The 16,899-nt window shown below is 46.1% G+C and overlaps 1 protein-coding gene across 1 annotated transcript in view; it reads left to right on the top strand.

Annotated features, from left to right (window-relative positions):
- The first annotated feature begins 7,652 nt into the window (after positions 1–7,652).
- The window catches only part of CORO1C (coronin 1C), a 61,067-nt gene continuing 51,820 nt past the window's right edge, over positions 7,653–16,899 (top strand). Inside the window, exon 1 of the mRNA XM_085313491.1 lies at positions 7,653–9,668. Within this exon, the coding sequence (XP_085169617.1) occupies positions 8,231–9,668 (1,438 nt within the window). The 5' untranslated portion in view covers positions 7,653–8,230. The remainder of the gene's footprint in view (positions 9,669–16,899) is intronic.

The following is a 16,899-nucleotide window of genomic DNA, read 5'->3' as shown; positions in this document are numbered from 1 at the left end:
ATCAGACTTGAAGCTCTGTTGCTGCTTGGTGCAACACGATACTGTCAGGATAGAGACAGAGTTTATTGTCGGTTGTTTTTAAGGCCAACGTGTGTTAGAAGCGCTAGCGTGCCATTTCAAAGGTTTTGTAGCCAAACCTATGATGCTTGCAGACTTCGTTAGATTTGTTGCATGAAAAGGTAGATGTTTTCTCCCATGTATTGTAATTGTTCTTTTACAATTGAGTGCCTTAATAATAGTTTACAAATACTGTGTATTTTTGCTGAGCTGTTAAACTCTGCTGTTTGCTGTTCATTTTTTGGTGCTTTTGGTGTTTCCAGTGGCAGTAAGGCCATTGCAACGTCTGCATATCAACCTTTCAGTCCTCCCATCACTGCTGAGCTCAGAATTGCGAAACGCTTCCCTTTTTGCTCTGTATATGGCAAAATCAGCGGGGTGTATTACGAAAATGCCATGCAGCTTGCAGCTCCTGGTGCCGTCGGTTCCGACTTATCTATGCATTGCTGCAGAAGTGCAGACAGGGGCTGCCCGGGCAAAACATTCCGAAGCTGGAGGGGCACGTTTTGCTCAGCGGATTTCCAGGTGTAATCCAAACCAAGTCGCGTTCTGATATAAACCTGAAATGCACAAAACTGGCACCTTATTCGCAGTCTCTGCTTTGCCGGTCTGTGTTAGAGCAATAGCCGTCCTTCTGGTTGTCCTTTCCCTAAAAGCGTTCTTTAATTCGGTAATGTCTCACCGTTCGTGTTGCAAACGTTTCTCTGCTCTCGGCGCGGAGTCGGCTCCTGGACCCGGGAGGCTGAGACCATCCTCCGTAGATAGTAACCGTAAATCCAGAGAGGAGTAGGTGGATGAGTAACTCGTAGCTGTTTCAATGCATTGCTGTACTCAGTGATAACAATGTTACTTTTATTTCATTGTATTTCTTAATTCCGGTTTTATATTTAAATATGCAGTATCTTTTGTACTGTACGTTTGCGGTAGGGGATGCATAATGCACTTTTTTTTACTTTTGTTTGTAAAAATGTACTGTATATTTTATGTGCTTCTTGTGAGGAAAATAAACTTTTTTTTTTCCTTTTACAAATGAGCTTTGCAGCATTTCTGGAAGTGGGGAAGGGCTGGGCCATAACCCCCATAAGCCCAAGCTCTGCGTGCGCGGTGGCGAGGTGGCACAGCGGCAGGACCCACCTGGCAGGCTGGAGCCGAGTTCTCGTCTCGTTTGTCTCCCTGAGGCCAGCAAAGTTGCTCTGGTGAGACCTGGTGGGGACCTGGCCCTGTGATGAGCAGTCTGGCTATGAGGAATAAGCCCCACGGGGCGGGGACGGAAAGGAAAGAGCACAACGGGGGTGGACGGGCTGCTCCTGCGAGCCTCGCCCCGGGACGTGTCTCCGGCTGCGCTCCGCGTTACCCTCTGCCCTTTCGCTTGGTCCTGGCTGCTCTCTGCCATCCCTAAAGGCCACATCGGGTGATGCCTCTGTGCCTCTCGACTGCATCCCGCATCGGTGCGCTGTTGAAGGTGCTCTGCCTGCTCCGCTGGATGAGGCTGGATGAGCCATGGCATGGGCTCACTTGTGGTTTTTAAGGTGGAAAGGGAATGAAATGGAAACATTTAATGCTTGGAGGCAGGCATAGGACTGAAATTGTGATTCTCTGGCTAACCGCTTTTGAGATGGGTTTGAGGAGCATGTTGCTGAGCGCTGAGCAGATATAGGCAGCGCAGCAGTCGTGTGCAGGAAAGTGATGCCTGTTTGCGAAGCAATCCCTGCCCAGAGCACGAAGCGGTGCTTTATCTGGGGTGTTGCATGAGTCATGTGGTCTCCTTAATTCCCACAGGCCTGGGCTATACTGGCTCCTTTGAAGAGCAAATATCCCGTATAGAGCCGCTGAGCTAACTCCCAGGCTGCGGCTCTTCTGCCCTGAGCCAATTTTGCTGCAGCCCCAAGATCCACCCAACGTGGGACCAGCACATCCTGGGCATTCACCAAATTTTGCCTTTAAAGGCAAACAGTGCGCATCGGTCTCCTGTGCCTGCAAGGAGTCTTGTTACTGCCTAGAATTGTTCGTGCTCTCAAAGCCGCCTTGGGGAGGAACATGTCAGTGTTTACCTTGGCAGAGCAGCAAAGCACAGGCTGGGGATGCTCTCCAGCCCTGACAAACTTGCTAATTACCTCAAAGAGTCATTAACCCCCACAAGAAATGCTGCTCGTGACCAGGTGTTTGTTTGCTGATCTGGCTTTGAATCGGCAGCTCTCGCTGCTCCATCAGCCAAGCGCCGCCTGGGCAGTGGCCCGGGTGTGAGCCGCTGCCTCTGCGGGGCCACTCAGCCCCGTCACCTAGAGGCATGAGCCTGGCCAGGAGCCTGCGGAGCGGGGACGTGCCAGCCGAGCTGGTGATGTCCGGGAACGGCGAAGGACCCGACGCCCACCTCCCTAGGCTGTGTTGTGAAAGCCTCGGGCCCAGAGCAGAGAGGAGCTTGCTGGCTGCAGGGCAGCAAGGGCGTGCTTGCAGGATGCTGGCCTCCCGCAGCCTGCTTCCGTGGCTGTGAGATGGGRGAAGGAGGAGCGCTTTAGAGTTCCTGGGATTCATCCTGGTCTCCCGTGGGGACCCCTGCCACATGCAGCCTGCCTGGCCCCGGGGCTGGGGGCTGCTCCTGCCCTCTGCTCTGTTGCCCCTCAGGGCTGCTGCTTGCTGAACAAGAGCTTTCTGCAAATCCAGTTCCTGGCTGCTGGTTTTCTCCTTAGCTCTGAGTGCATCTCCTCCAGTGGAAATGGAGCTCGGCCTCCAGTGCCTGCATCTGGCCAGTGCTGGAGCTGGTGCTGGCCCAGGTCTGCCCCGTGTGGACAGGTACCAGGGGATCTGCAGCAGCCAGAGATGCCTCCTCTTTATCATGAACAGGAACCGGTGTCCAACACCTGCAGCCAGGACCCATGTCCCATCCTCTGAGCGAAGATGGAGACCCTGTGCTGAGCAGCTGAGGAGGAGCGCTTGGCTCCGTGTCAAGGCCTCCGGAGAACTGCCCAGGCATGCTTACACGATGACACGCAAAGGAAAGCGGTGGGAGCGTGCGTGTCCGTATGTGCAGTTTTTACACCCTGGGGTTTAACTCTAGTGCTGAGCCACAGCAGGGCTGAAAGACACATGCTGAGCCGGGAATCCCAGAGGCTCCGGTACATGAGACCTCCTGTCTGGAAAGACGAAAGCTTTGTAGCATGCTTCTGGGATTCCTGGGACAGGCGCCATCCCTTAACTGCTGCCACTCGAGGTCAGACTCCAAGGAAGCTCCAAGCTGTTTGCTGTTATTTGGTTTAGTTCAAACTTTCCTTGGTTGATTTAAAAGACAGCTTTCACTGCTTGTTTCTGTTTCCCAAAGATGGAAATTTCTACACAGTAGTTGTTTGCAGGTTTACATCTGTAAGAGTTGCTTGTAAAAAGAAGCACATTAAGAGGCAGGACTACAGAGGACTATAAAATGGCTCGAGTGTGTGCCCTGTGACTGCCAGTAAGTTTATAAGCCTTTTTCTGTTCTTGTTATGATTGAACGTTACATCCTGTTGTGATGTTGCTATGGCAAAACTAGGCAACATCTGGAGCAACACGAGTTCTGTCTGATTCTGATGACTGTCAGAGAACTTATTTATAGACTTGCTGGCAAAACAAGTTGCTTGAGCGTTAAACCTCCGTGAACAGTTTGTGGCTGTGGCAGGTGGTCTGGTGCAGTGTTCCCTCACCTCCGTGGTGGAGCAGCGCACAAGCGTCGCTGAGCAGAATAGCACTCTGGAGTCAGCGGCCAGGATCCTAAAGGGTCATCCACCTCTTTTCTTTGCCCCGACAGTAAGAGGATGGTTCCCTATGGGGTATTTTCCAGTTTCACGTTGAGGTTGTGTGACGGCAGGGGCGATGAGCAGGCATTTCAGAGGTGTTATTGTGGGAAGGTATATGTTCTGGCAGGCGAGTAAGGTTGCTTTCAAGACATCCGTTGACCAAAACAATGCACAGAAAGAAGCAACAGGACTCAAAGGATCACAGCAGCATTTTAAAGCTAGCAGCCTATTGCAGCGAACAAGGTAATCTGCCACTCTTCCAATCCATTTTCAGCTGTCTGCAGACTCAGGAAGATAACTCTGTATCTATTTATACTGGGTCGTGGCCGGACAGCTCACTTTGGCAGTCTGAAGAGGTAGAAATGTAAATATTTTTCTAAGCAGAAGCTTAGAGTTGCCATTGCTGCTGAGAGACAGGAGATGGTTTCTGCAACAAATTCCAAGATCATGGGATCAGAGACTGCAGCAGGCACGGTTTATGGTGTGCTGCAGGTGGGGCTTGTTCTTTACGGGGCCATTTATGAACATGCTGCTGCCGCTGGGGAACTGTCCCCTGCGCGGAGTTTGTGACAGTGTGTGGCAGAAAGCCTGGCTGCAGTGCTGTAGGCAGGTGGTTGTGTATAAATGCAGACTGAGTGCGTGTGTATAGACATATATACATACACACACATTTCATACTAGCAGCAGTAGCTTTACCTGTTGCTTCGGCTTTGAGAGCTCTCGGACGGGGGCAGTGCTGGAGAGCTGATGGGCAGCCTGTTGGATTTGCTCCAGCCTCAGCCCTAACCCTGAGCACAGCATTTGCCCTAAAAGTACCTCCCAATCTGGCATGAAGGATGGGGCAGCAGTGGAAACATTGCTGCAATTGTCATTTCCTTTTATGCATACAGTTCAGCAATAGCTGCTTCTTTGCTCCACAGGAACCCTTGTCAGACTCTCCCTGGGGTTTAACACGGAGCTCTTTGAAGTAAGCAGCTGGTGCAAAATGCTGCTGAGCTGGGCAGCCCAGCCCAGCCCAGCACGGGGTACTGGCCTTTGCTGGCTCCTACTGCCCTTGGCTGTGGGGCTTAGGGCCGCAGGGCTCTTTGCCCCCTCAGGGTTTTGCTGCAGAGCTAGGGAGCAGCTTTGCAAATTTAGCTGGGAGCTTAGTTTTTTTAAACCTCTCCTTGAAGACTGAAGATGACACTCATCCCCTTTTCCAGGTGACAAAGAATCAGGGTATATTGACCTTACCGTACAGCTTTCACACTAGCCCTGGGCTCTGTGGCCATCACACAGGGCAAGATCAAGAAATCAAGGTGTTATCTCCACCTGATGACAGTTTGTAGGAAAAAACACAATGAACTTGGCTTTGGCATGAGAGAGCAGGGATAGCTCAAAGGGAAAAACTCTGAATGATTGATCATGCCAAAGCAAACATGTGAATCTAATAAGTTTTATCCCAAGGAGAGGGGATTTGGCCTTAGAGTTTGTCACTGTCATAATTACTGTCAGAAAATTTTGCTGCAAAATTTTGTTACCCTTGGGAAGGGAGTGGCAGGAGCAGGGTACAGTCACCTACAGGCTGACAACTTTGCATCACTCTCAGAGTGCAGCTCGTGGAGCACCTTTCCCTGCCAATTTTGGTTTTCGGTTTAGATTCATCTTTCTCTTTACACAGTTGTGCACTTGGGATCTGTTGGCATTCCTGTTTCCAGCTTTCTAGTGAGCAGGGTGTGAGATGTTCGGGGTTTCCTACCTTTCTGTTGGATCTATCCCCAAATTGTGTGTGTTTTCATCTCGTTCTTTTTCTAAAACACTCTCCCTCACTTCTTGTACACTCCTTCTCTACATAGAGCCCAGCCCTGCGCACGCCTCTGTCTCAGTGTTTCCAGTTCAGTCTCTCCACCTGAACTAAGTGAAAACTAGCAAAATAAGTGCTTCATAACCAGCTTTACAGTTAACTTTACCTGGTGATCACATTTCTTCTTGTTGGCTCCTACCACTGGCAAGCAGAAATCGGAGCACTCCTCTCTTGTCGTCTTCTGCATTTCCAGGGGCTTTAAGGCTTGTAAGGCTTGTAACCAAGCGGTTCCTTGATTGAGTCACACCTGGTACTGAGCAGTGCTGAGCAACATGGAGAGACCGCCTGGCCTGAGACGGAGCGCACATCAGTGGCCCAGGGCAGCAGCTTAGCCCGGGTGACAACGTAAGTGTGTTTGTATTATACTGTGTTGAGGCAAATTATGCCCGGGCAGCAGGTATGCAGCGTAACTGCTGCCCCACCTGGCTCACAGCACATCCCCTTTGTGGTACAGTTTCCCACAGTGGCAACACTTCCAGCTTGGATGAGACCTGCCTCGCTCCTGGCTGGCAGCAGCATTCAGCCCCGGGCCGCTGATGGGATCGCTGCTTAGAAGGTCACTTGTCACGAGCAATGTCAGCGGAGGAGCAGCTCCTGCTGCCCTGCTCTTCGCTGGATGCAGGGCTGCTCGCCCCTGGTCCTGCTGAAGCAGATGTGTTTGCTTTGGACAGCCTCAGCACAGATTTAAAACTTCTGGTAGTAACAACCCATGTTTTGTCTCACTGCAGAGCAGCTCTGCAATGTGCATTGATAAGTATTCCTCGGAGTGGGCCTGGCTGGCTCACAGGCTGATAAGGACTAGGATAAAAGTTGTCTCACTCCTTCACATTGGCACTGGCCAGTGGTCTTTCCCCCACTGTCTTTCAGAGCATTTTGCATGAAGAGAGCAGGCAGTGGTGGTACTGTCCACCCACAAGAGACTGTGGCCCCGAAGTCACCCCTGCAGCCCCTGTGAGTGCTTAGGCCACATGCTCGGGGCTGCTGGAGTCCCCGCAGGCTGCGGACGAGGCCGGTTCCCACCGCCGACCCGAGCCTGCCTGTCTGGGGGTAGCAGAGGGTTTTCAGCCCTACAGAGCGTCAGTGCGATTCCTACAGCCTAGGAGCAGATGGGGTAGGAAGCATTTTGCTGGCTGAGAACGGAGCAGATCTTTGGGCGCTGTTTCCAGCCTCGCAGGGCTGGCGCTGGGGTAAGACACGGCGATGCCTCGGGTCAGCCTCTGCAGGGACCAGTGCCCGGCACACCAGTCCCTCTGCCCCAGCAGCAGCGCGCGGGCCAGAGCCGTGGCTGCGGTGCCTGCGCAGTTGCTTCCAGATCTTCRGGGATTGTCTAGGTACTTCCTCGCATCCCGCCTTGGGATTCTTCAACAGATACAAATAGGGCAGCCAGCACCTCGTACACCATAAAAGGCAAAGCGCTGGGGAAGAGCTTCTGGGATGGGAGCCGGTCACTGGTGCCACGGCTTGCTGAAATGTCAGGCATTCGGGGCTGTGTATAAACGGATTAGAGCCCTTCAAGCTCTCTCACTTTCCCCTCCCTTCCACTGCCGTTGTCAGAGAATTTACAGGAGCCTGTTTGGCAGAATTATTATTTGCAGGGAGGAACTTTCTGCATGAAAGTTTGTTTAGAGAAATGCCCAGCRCATTAATAGGGATTTTTGATAATTTATGTTTTGGAGTCTCTTAAGGGAAACTTGTTTCTGAGGCTGCTGTTGGGCTTCTCTGTTTATCTCGGGAATACTTTTTGTGTCACAGTAATTCACTTAACAATAACATATTCCTGCAGATAATTCCAGCCAATCTGTCTCTGCCCTAAATACTTTGTGTATACAGTATCTTTCCCAGATACACTGGGATCCAGACCAAGGCCCAGCGTCAGCACTGCACACTGCTTCCAAGGAAGGAGTGTTTGGGAGACAGTGTTTGTGACAATCGGTCTCATGTCAGAACACGGTGCAGGGGAAGGAAGTGCGCCAGGGGTATGGATGTGGATTTTCAAGCTCTCTGTAAAATCCACAGAGGAACTGACAGAGGGTGATCCTGCCCAGATGAGCTGCAGCTGATGCAGCAGCATCAAAGGGAAGAGAGAGAGAATTGCTGCGTAGACCCATAGGGAGTTACTGCTGCTGCAGGTTGGGGGAAAAGGGGTGAGTCCCTGAAGGAAGATGTGGCTGTGTAACAAATCCTGCCTGTAAAGTGCTATGGACCAGCCAAGTGGAAGCTGGGGGATGCATTTACGGTTATTCAGGTGGGATATTTTTGAGGAGGGACCAGTGTAGCATCAACTCTGACAGCTGTTGTCTTAGGAGACAGCATCCTGCCCTGCCACAGAGAATGGACTGCATCATGCCAACATGCATTTTCCATCTCTACTGGCCATGAGGCTAAAAAATGCTGATTCACATGACCCAGGCACAGAAACTTCCAAGCTGCCTCGGTCTCTCGGAGTAGTGGAGGGAAGAGAAGGCGGTGCTGAAAGTCTGTCAAGACCTAAGGTGGGAAGAAATCTTGGCTGGCCAGTTTCAAAGCATTTGGATCAGGGATTAAGGTAACTGAGCTCCCAGCCATGGAAGCCTCTACCTGGCAGTACTATGGATATCTACTGGATGACACAAGTAAGGCAAACGGGAGAGACTGCACTACTTCCCGGAGAACCTCCAAAGTGACATGTGAAGATTATACTTTGCTAGATAAGAATCAACTCAGCCAGGAGGGCCTGGGGCATAGGATGGAGCGAGGTAACCTTCCCGACCCCGAGAGTGATCTGCATGTCTCTACCAAGTTACAGATGAGCAGAAGTCTGAGTGAGAGAGGGCAGCAGGGGCTGGTGGCAGAGGAATTGTGCCCAGAAGAACATGCTGTTTCAAAAGCGCCCAGGAGAAATGAGGAGGGGGAAGTCTCTCCAAAGGTATATGAAATACAAGTTGGCCAGAGGCGACCAGGTACCAGCAGGACAGTGAAGCCTGTTGTGTATAGGCTGGAGGAAAGTGAATACAGACGCCTGATCCAGGAGGGAGAAAAAGAATGTGAAGGGAAATGGGAAATGACAGAATACAAGATACCTTTGATTCAGAAAAATGTCAGTCACCAGGAAGGTTACCCAGGGAATGAGAAGGCAGCAAATCCAAATGTAAATATTACCAACACTTTCCAAGGAACCTTGAGGAAGCAGATAAGCCGTTCAGACTCCGAAAGTAGCGTAGAGAACAGACAAGTTAATAAACTGACATTGAACTCTTCCTCAGAGGAAAATAAACCAAGTGTCCCAATCAGGTCGGATAGCTTTGAGCGAAATGCCATGCTAATGGATTACATTTTGCAAAACAAACAGGAGACGACAACATCTGTTTCACACATCCCAAGAGAAAGCAGCAAGCCAGCTGAAAGCTTTAGGCAGACGGTTAGCTTCACCCCTCAGACTGACGACTTCCCAGACCTTTGCCAGAATGGTCAGACTAGTGAAGAGGATCCAGTCAGGAAGCCAGAGAAAGATAAGCAGGTTGTGAAGAGCCTTGAGATAATGGTCTCTGCGGCTGCAAATTGTGCTTCAGTGGCTAGAAACACTGAAAAGCTTTCAAGACAGAACAGCAGCCAGCTCCTTGAGAGCTGGGAACAGCTTGGAGGTGAAGCAGATGCAGGAATACTTGATTTATATAGTCAGAAAAATACCCCACCAGCCCCTCCAGCCAGGTCCCACAGCAAAGAGAGTCTGGCGTTAAGTATTAGCAAGACTATGGCAATGACAGAGTTGCTGCTGGAAAAATGCAGCGATGCAGCAAAGCTTGCTAAGAAGCAGACAGCAGCTGCAGCCGAGCACAGCGCAGACCAGCTCACTGGAGGAAGGATTCCAGGAGGAGGGGGCCCAGAGGAGCAGGAACGGAAGGGGTGGAAGAATCAGGAGGATGAGAAAGTGCTTAAAGTTGCCGACGCAAAGAAAACTTTTGAAAAGCAAAAGCCTCCAGAGGGGAAGGCAGCAACACCACCGCCCAGCACAGCCAGAAAAGGTGAGGTGTGACAGCTCAGCTGGGAGGCAGGCTTGTAAAATGCTGATCTGGATTATAGTGCCGTATTTCAAGGCTGAATTTAAGGCAAATTGCAGGTGGGAGTTGAATAGGGAGGTGAGTTTGTAGTTGTGAAGCTTTTCAGGAAATACCTGCCTTAAAATAATCAAGCAACAGATGAGMTCTACTCAAGGCATATTGGGATCTAGCAGATCTCTGGTCCTGATGAAGTGGAAGAAAATCATGCACTGATTCAAATCTACTAGCAGTCTAGTAAAAATACTTCTTACAGGGAAGCTGTTTTGTGAAAAGAGGGCTGGTAGGCGAAGACTCTCCTGAACAGTAAATAAGTGTACTATCTAGTTCTTCTATATTGCTTTTCATGAATAGATACAATGGAGAAGTGCCTACATACTTTCTCCAACTTTCATCTGTGCTTATTTGCCTCTGTCTCTCTATCCAATATGATTTTATTTTAATTTTGGTATAAAAGGAGGCTTTACTTTTCTTTAGGCTCTGTTTCTCCTGCATTGTGACTTAGCTGAATAAGTCTTTCAGGAGAATGACATCAATTTGGAAACCTGAAAAACTATGAATAAATRCACTTTGTTGAAATAGTACTGATTAAACAGTAGAGTTATGCAGAAATAGGGAGAGATTAGAAATGAGTGTTTGTTTRAAAGTTTGGATCCTGCAAGAACATTGGAGACCCATGCTGGTTAACTTGCATCTTCTGTTTATTGAAGATCTGCTTGGTTATTGTGGATTTCCTTATAAGGGAAAATAAACATGTTAAGGCACAGGAAATTCACTCTAACCTTCAATTGAATAACATATTTTCTCAAAAAATAGGTGTGATTATCTCACCATGCTGGGTACGTTATACTGTCAATTACACCTAATCAGAGAAATCATGAAACCAAGTCAGAATACAGACATTGTCACAGAGTTTGCATTGTGTTAGTGATAACACAAAGCCAGCAGTAATGGGAAACAGATCTTATCCTCTTAGGAAGCATCTTAAGTCATATTATCATTCTCATGATGTAAAGAAACAGGAYTGTGAAATAGTTGTTACTGCAAACTATCTGCAATCTGACAGATTTAAGCTTTGTACTTGAAGCACTGTTAGTACTGGCTATTATCAGGGTGTCTGGATTATACTTTGAAGGTCCAGTCTCTCTACTCCTCATTGAATGGGAGATTTGTCTGATTAAATGGTACAGCTGATATGGCATGTTTTAATCAGCCAGATCAGATGGAGTGATGTTTTCATCAGCAATGAGGCACATATCCTGTTTGGGGAATAGAAGGAGAGCAGGTGGATGCAATAGGTGATGTTACAGAAAAATGGGGTTAGAAGGGATAACAAGAAATCATGTTTCATCCCTAAGGCTATACTGGCTACAACTAAATAATTCCTGAGAGATGTTTACATACTTGTTCTTCAGAAAAATAGAGAGGGAGGGTCAAGACAATCTATTCCAGTACTGAAATGTGACAATATTGCAATAAAGAGCAGTGGGAATAGTGTCGTATTTTGCCATATCTATATGCACTCCATTTAAAAAGCTGAACCTGTTTTTAGATAGGCATCTGCCCAGACCTCATGTTGCCTAGCTGAACAAGGAGATCTTGCTTATATTTGATTCCTTTCTTTATACTTCTGATTTTTCCAGCATCTTTGGTCCAACTTGATCCTAGACAGCAGGGAGAGAAACAGAACAAGATGACAAAAGGATTCAAAACTGGTTGAATAATGAGGACAAGACTAGGATATGTGATAAGTGTAACATGGAATGCTTACAGGAATCACATCGCCAATCCTCACGTTACTGATCACTGCTCAAAGCCCTTGCTCTTTATGTGGTGCCTGGCTGATTTTTTTCTACTATTCAGAATTACAGGAAGTTTCGTTTTGTAAATAAAAATCAGCTTGCCTTTTTTTTTTTTTTTCATTTTCTGTGTTCTGCTTTCTTGTCTCTCTCTTCCTAGTTAATCATCTGGTGTAGTGGAGACAGCAACAAAGAAAATCCCATCTGTTGCAACTAATTACTTCATTTTTATTTGGTGTCCCAACATATTAATTAGGTATTGCAACTGAAATCCATCCCCCCTCTTATTGCAAAAATAGGGGAAAAAAAACAAGAAAAAAATATACTTCATGTTCCTGGATAATTACAGAGAACAAAAATATATGAGGAAAAAGACTAGCTTGAATTTAATTAAAGATTTCCTTTCTCTGTAAAAACTGCAGGCAGTGTGTATTTCTGTGCTTTTCCTATAGACAAGTTGGTAGGGATGTGTGTGACATCTATATTATTCCATATAGCATGCATGAGAGTGTGTATATATGGTAAAAAATATCCTTTATGAAATGTGATTTAAATCATTAATAGCAATAATATAAATTATTAATAACCCTCGTGACCTAATGTTCATTTACTATTACTTGTCAATCTCCAGTGTCTTCCATCCAATTCAAGTATTACATAAATGATGTCATCGCAAGTGCTTGCTTGCCACAGCAGATTTCCATGACCCTTTGGGGAGAAGGCTTGAGATATGACCCCAATTTACTGTGTCTGGAAGAAGTGCAGTGACTTGTATGATATCACACAACAAAGTGGAGCAGATCTGGGAATAAAACTAAGGAATTCTGACTCCTAGCCCTATGCTTTAATTCACATATTCATCTTTCTTCCCTGCCACATGCTCTTAAATAGTCTTGTGCACTTCTCCCTATCTAGCTCTTATTTTTAAAATCTGGCTGAATGTATTGCTCTCGTTATCTTCATTTCATAATTCTACAGCTCCCCTTTCTGGCCAAGGATTGAATAAGGCTAAACCAAACAAGACTTTGCTCTTTCTGTGAACAAACAGTTTTCTAAATTTGGTGAACAGATCACGAGGCAATGTTTCCCTGAGTAAACTACATAATCCTGTCTAAAATACATAAAATTAATTAACTATAACCAAGAATGGTTATGTTATGTGGTGGCTGTTAAAGTTATCTTGACAGCTGCTGAACATTTGATGATCACYGAAATGTCCCCTAAAAATAAGGCTGTGTTACAAGTCTAATAAAGCTACCCTTGCCATTCAATATGTATGTAATGTACACTGAGAAAAAAAAAGCAGAAAGAGTAATGTAATGCTATTATGTGCATAGGAAATGGGTCTTTTTTTCATTCCAATCAGCTCAGATAGATTTCTCAGCATTAAAAAAACACTACATTCCAATAGCATTAAGTGAAATRTAAGATTACATCACCAATTTCAATGGGAGCAGCTCCTCTTAATAATGCTGAATTTGGTCTTTGCGTATCTAAGTTATGACAAGCTAGGGAAGAAATATAAAAMTACATAACTTTCAGGTAGCACAGTCTACTGCAATCTGACCTTCCATGTTATTTAAAWGTAAATCAACATGTTTTAAGAAATAAATAGATAAATGGTGGTCACAAATGTTTTGGAAAAGTTGTGTAACTTGGGATGTCCGCAACCCAGAAATCCTAAAGATAAACTGTCATGTCTGGCACATTTTGTGTGACTTAGAAGTTAAGCTGCAAAATAACAGGACTTTAAATTGCTGATCTCTCTAAACCCTCTGTAAGCCATTTTCCTTCATTCAGAATATATTTAGCAATGAGGATTTAAGCAAATTGAAATGTTTGAAGCAAATTCATCCCTCAAGAAACTTTACTGGTCCTGAATGACTGGGTTGCTGTCCATCTAAGACTGCTCAGAGATACCAAGCCAAGTTGTATTACATCAGCTGATGGTCCAGAAAGCCAACAAAATTTCTCCTGGATAGAGGTGCCTCCGGCATTTACATCTGTCCTGCCCATAGGAACTCCCCTGGAGCACTGCTCACRTCCTAATGTAAGTCCCACAAGCAAACAGTCTATGCTACACTGCTTTCCACGAAGGGTAGATTTTAAAGTCTTAGTTGTCTTAAAATGCTTATTTAGTATAGAGCCCACACGGTGTTAGGGGAGGACTCGCACACAGCCATGCACTCCTGAGTGCTGTTTCCAGTTCTGCAACTGATTTGTGCTGCAATGTGCAGCAAGTGTAGTGATTTTTCCAGCAGCACTGAACACTGCATCTCACAAGGAGATAAAAAAGAGCTGTGCTCTAGACCTTTGAAAGTAWTCCATGTGCCTTTAGATGCTTCTGTCTCTTCATTTCTTCTAAACTAGGGCTACTAATACTGCACTGGCAAAGGAGGCTGTGGGGCATGAGTGTGTTACCTCTAAGACACGTTAAGATCATCATAGGAACAAACCAGCGCAATTTATTGCAGTGATGGAATAGATGCATATTTGCAAGCAAGCTAAATATAGCTGCTGACCTAAGCCTCAGAGGTGGAGTCTGTGGATATGGTGCTGTTTCCGTATAAAGGCTATGAAATAGATTGTTTGGAGCAACTGTGCATAGTTGTAGAGGGTAAGATATGTGTGACACACAAAACTAGTGAAATATACTGAATAAATTCTGAACCCTTTTTGCAAAATTAAATTAGTAGGCATGGTACTGTTGATAAAATGCAAGTACAAACTTTGTTCTTAGTTTCTTGTACCTAGAAGAATTTGGTAATAGGGTATTTCTCTTTACAAAAATTAGAATCTTGTTAGAAGACTGAAATCTTGTTAGAAAATTAGAATGTTATTCTAACATCACACTGGCTAGAATTTAAGTACTRTTTCTTAGAATAATTTTATTTTTCTGAAATGATGAAGGTTACTGTTTAGGCTGGAACCAAAGAGCATTAAACCTTACACAATCTTTGTCTGTTGTTGAAGGCTTCATCCTGAGATTYATGTCATTTCATCATCACCATGTATGGTGATACTACTGAGATCTAAGCTGCTCATTAATCTAGGTGAGAATCTGAGTGATCTTTGGAGCATTTCCATCCRTGCATGTAAGAAAGCACTAGTGAAAAGTCAATGGGTATCATTTCCTTCTGAGTCAGTCYGGAGTGACTCTTTCACTGATGTGTCAAGAAAGCGACACTGTTGGAGTAGCCTTCAGTGAAAACGTAAAAGCAGCAGCCAAGTATTCATGTGGCAGTTTTTGAAAGGATTGTTTCAATCAGATTTCATGGGACAAATTTCACTTAGTGTTCTGTGTAAGTGAAATACTACTCTGGTTTTAGATGTATGGAAAAATCTTACTTTGTTGCTTTTCTAGGCTGTTTTGGTAGTGCTGGGTACTGCTACCTCGGGCATTCTTCTTCAGACCTGGGTAAAGCATCAGCTGGTACCTAAAATACCATTTTAAACTTGCCTACTTCTTTGAGATAGAAGGATTTACATATATGCAAGATTCTATTATTTTTAGTTATGAGTACAGTTTTGTACTGCATTAATAATTTTTACAAAATTTTAATCCACATGCACAATTTTAAAACTAATAAATTAATGACAATGGCACTCAGCTCTGTCACTGACTCATTGTGTGACCTTCAGTAAGTCACGTATCTGTGTGGAAAATATGAATCACAATTTTTAATCCACTAAAGATTACCTGCAATTCTGCTCAAAGGCTGCCCAACTGCCTTTGTTTCCATTTTTTTTTCTTTTTAAAGAGATTATTTGAGGAGTGAGGYTGGAGAGTAAGTGTGCTAGGCCGACTTTCAGAAGGAAGGAAGTAATTTCTTGGTAATCGGTGTTTGAGGGCAGTTCATGGCAGGGATGCAGACTTGCAACTCTAATCTTTGGGTGTATCGGTTTTTGTCAAGGTGTTGCTAGGTACACAAGGGAGACTTTCCTGCTTACTGAAGCAATAGTTACATGTGCCAAGGTTTAACAAATGTTAAATAATATTTTTCTGTTTAATTTGGAGCTACTGTGGCATCTGCTGTTTCCATCAGGGGTATTCCAGTCAGACCAGYAAACCCATGGCAAATATATCTCTGAGAGGCTTTCTGCATATTTTAACACTCATCTATCATTTAACACCACTTAACATCTTAACATGGGATAGTTTACAGTCTTGTAGAAGTTTCATGGAAAGGGAAGGTGTTCCTATCTCAACTCATCACTACAGGCATATTTCTCCAAATGCTGAATGATTATAAAGAGAGTTACAGGTGTGCCACTCTCCTGAAAAAATCAGGCCTCTTAAGCATCTAATGACATGGAAACAGGTTGGCAAATTTTAGCCAAAACATTTAAAGAGGCCAAACTAGCCTTTGTKTTTGGTCATGTGTGGCAAATATCAAGCGATATGGGTATGATCGAGCATCATTTGTCTGTGTTTGATGTTCCCTGGAAGAGCAGAAACATGTGGTCTTTGGAGGCTATGTTATCCTAGGTGCCTTGAGATATTTGCTGTACAGGTGCTAAGCTTCTTACTGCTTACTGTATATGGTATTATTCTGTTAGCCTCTTTCATTGAGAAGTGGAGACTGAGAAGCTCTTTACAACCACATAAGCCAGCATCCCCAAAACTGGCTTTACTCTTAAGGCAGCTGGGCAAATCTTTGATTTTAAGGCARCTACTGCCCCATATTTCACTCATTGGGGTTGGATTTGTAATAGCGGCTTAAGTTCTCATTTTGTCACTCTTGCTGGCAGTGTTTTCCATGCCAGCAGCAGAACCCAGCAGGTCGGCAGGACAAAATGCAGTAATGTTGTTCCAAGTATTTTTTTTTTTTTTTTTTTTTTGTGGAATCACTGGGTCTTTTCACTGCTGTTTTTGGTGGGCAAGTGTAGGCTGGCTGGGCCCTGCTTGGCTGCAAGGTGCTCTTTGCATTTTGCTCATCGCATCAGCATTTTAATTCACTGTTCTGTTACGACAGCCATATCCTTTAGGCAGCACCTGCTGCTCTCCATTTGCTCGTGCCTTAAGCATCCAAAGCACGGGAAAAGGATGAAGGATTGTCGCTGGAACAGCGTGTTAGGAAGACAAACCCGAGCACTGGGTAGGGACAGAATGGGGCAGAGGGTCAGGTAAGACACGGGCAAGCCTGTGAGGAAAGAGGCTGAACCCAGCTGGGGAAGCAGTAGGGACTGGCCGCAGGGTGCTGAACAGACAAGGGGGGCCGGGGCTGAGGGGGAAACGCCGGCGCCCCGAGCGGCGAAGGCGGTGGGCATGGGCGGGGGCTCCGGCTCGGCTCCCCCTCAGGAGGAGGCTGGTGGCGACAAGCGCGCGACCAACGACCGCAGCGGCTGACGGGCAACTGCCGCGCCCGCGCGCGCCGCGCGGCTTATATAGGCGCGCC

The sequence above is a fragment of the Rhea americana genome, unplaced genomic scaffold (genome assembly GCF_003343005.1).
Source record: "Rhea americana isolate MKP2758 unplaced genomic scaffold, rheAme1 scaffold_389, whole genome shotgun sequence".
NCBI classification, from domain to species: domain Eukaryota; kingdom Metazoa; phylum Chordata; class Aves; order Rheiformes; family Rheidae; genus Rhea; species Rhea americana.
This window is presented reverse-complemented; position numbering and strand designations above follow the sequence as displayed.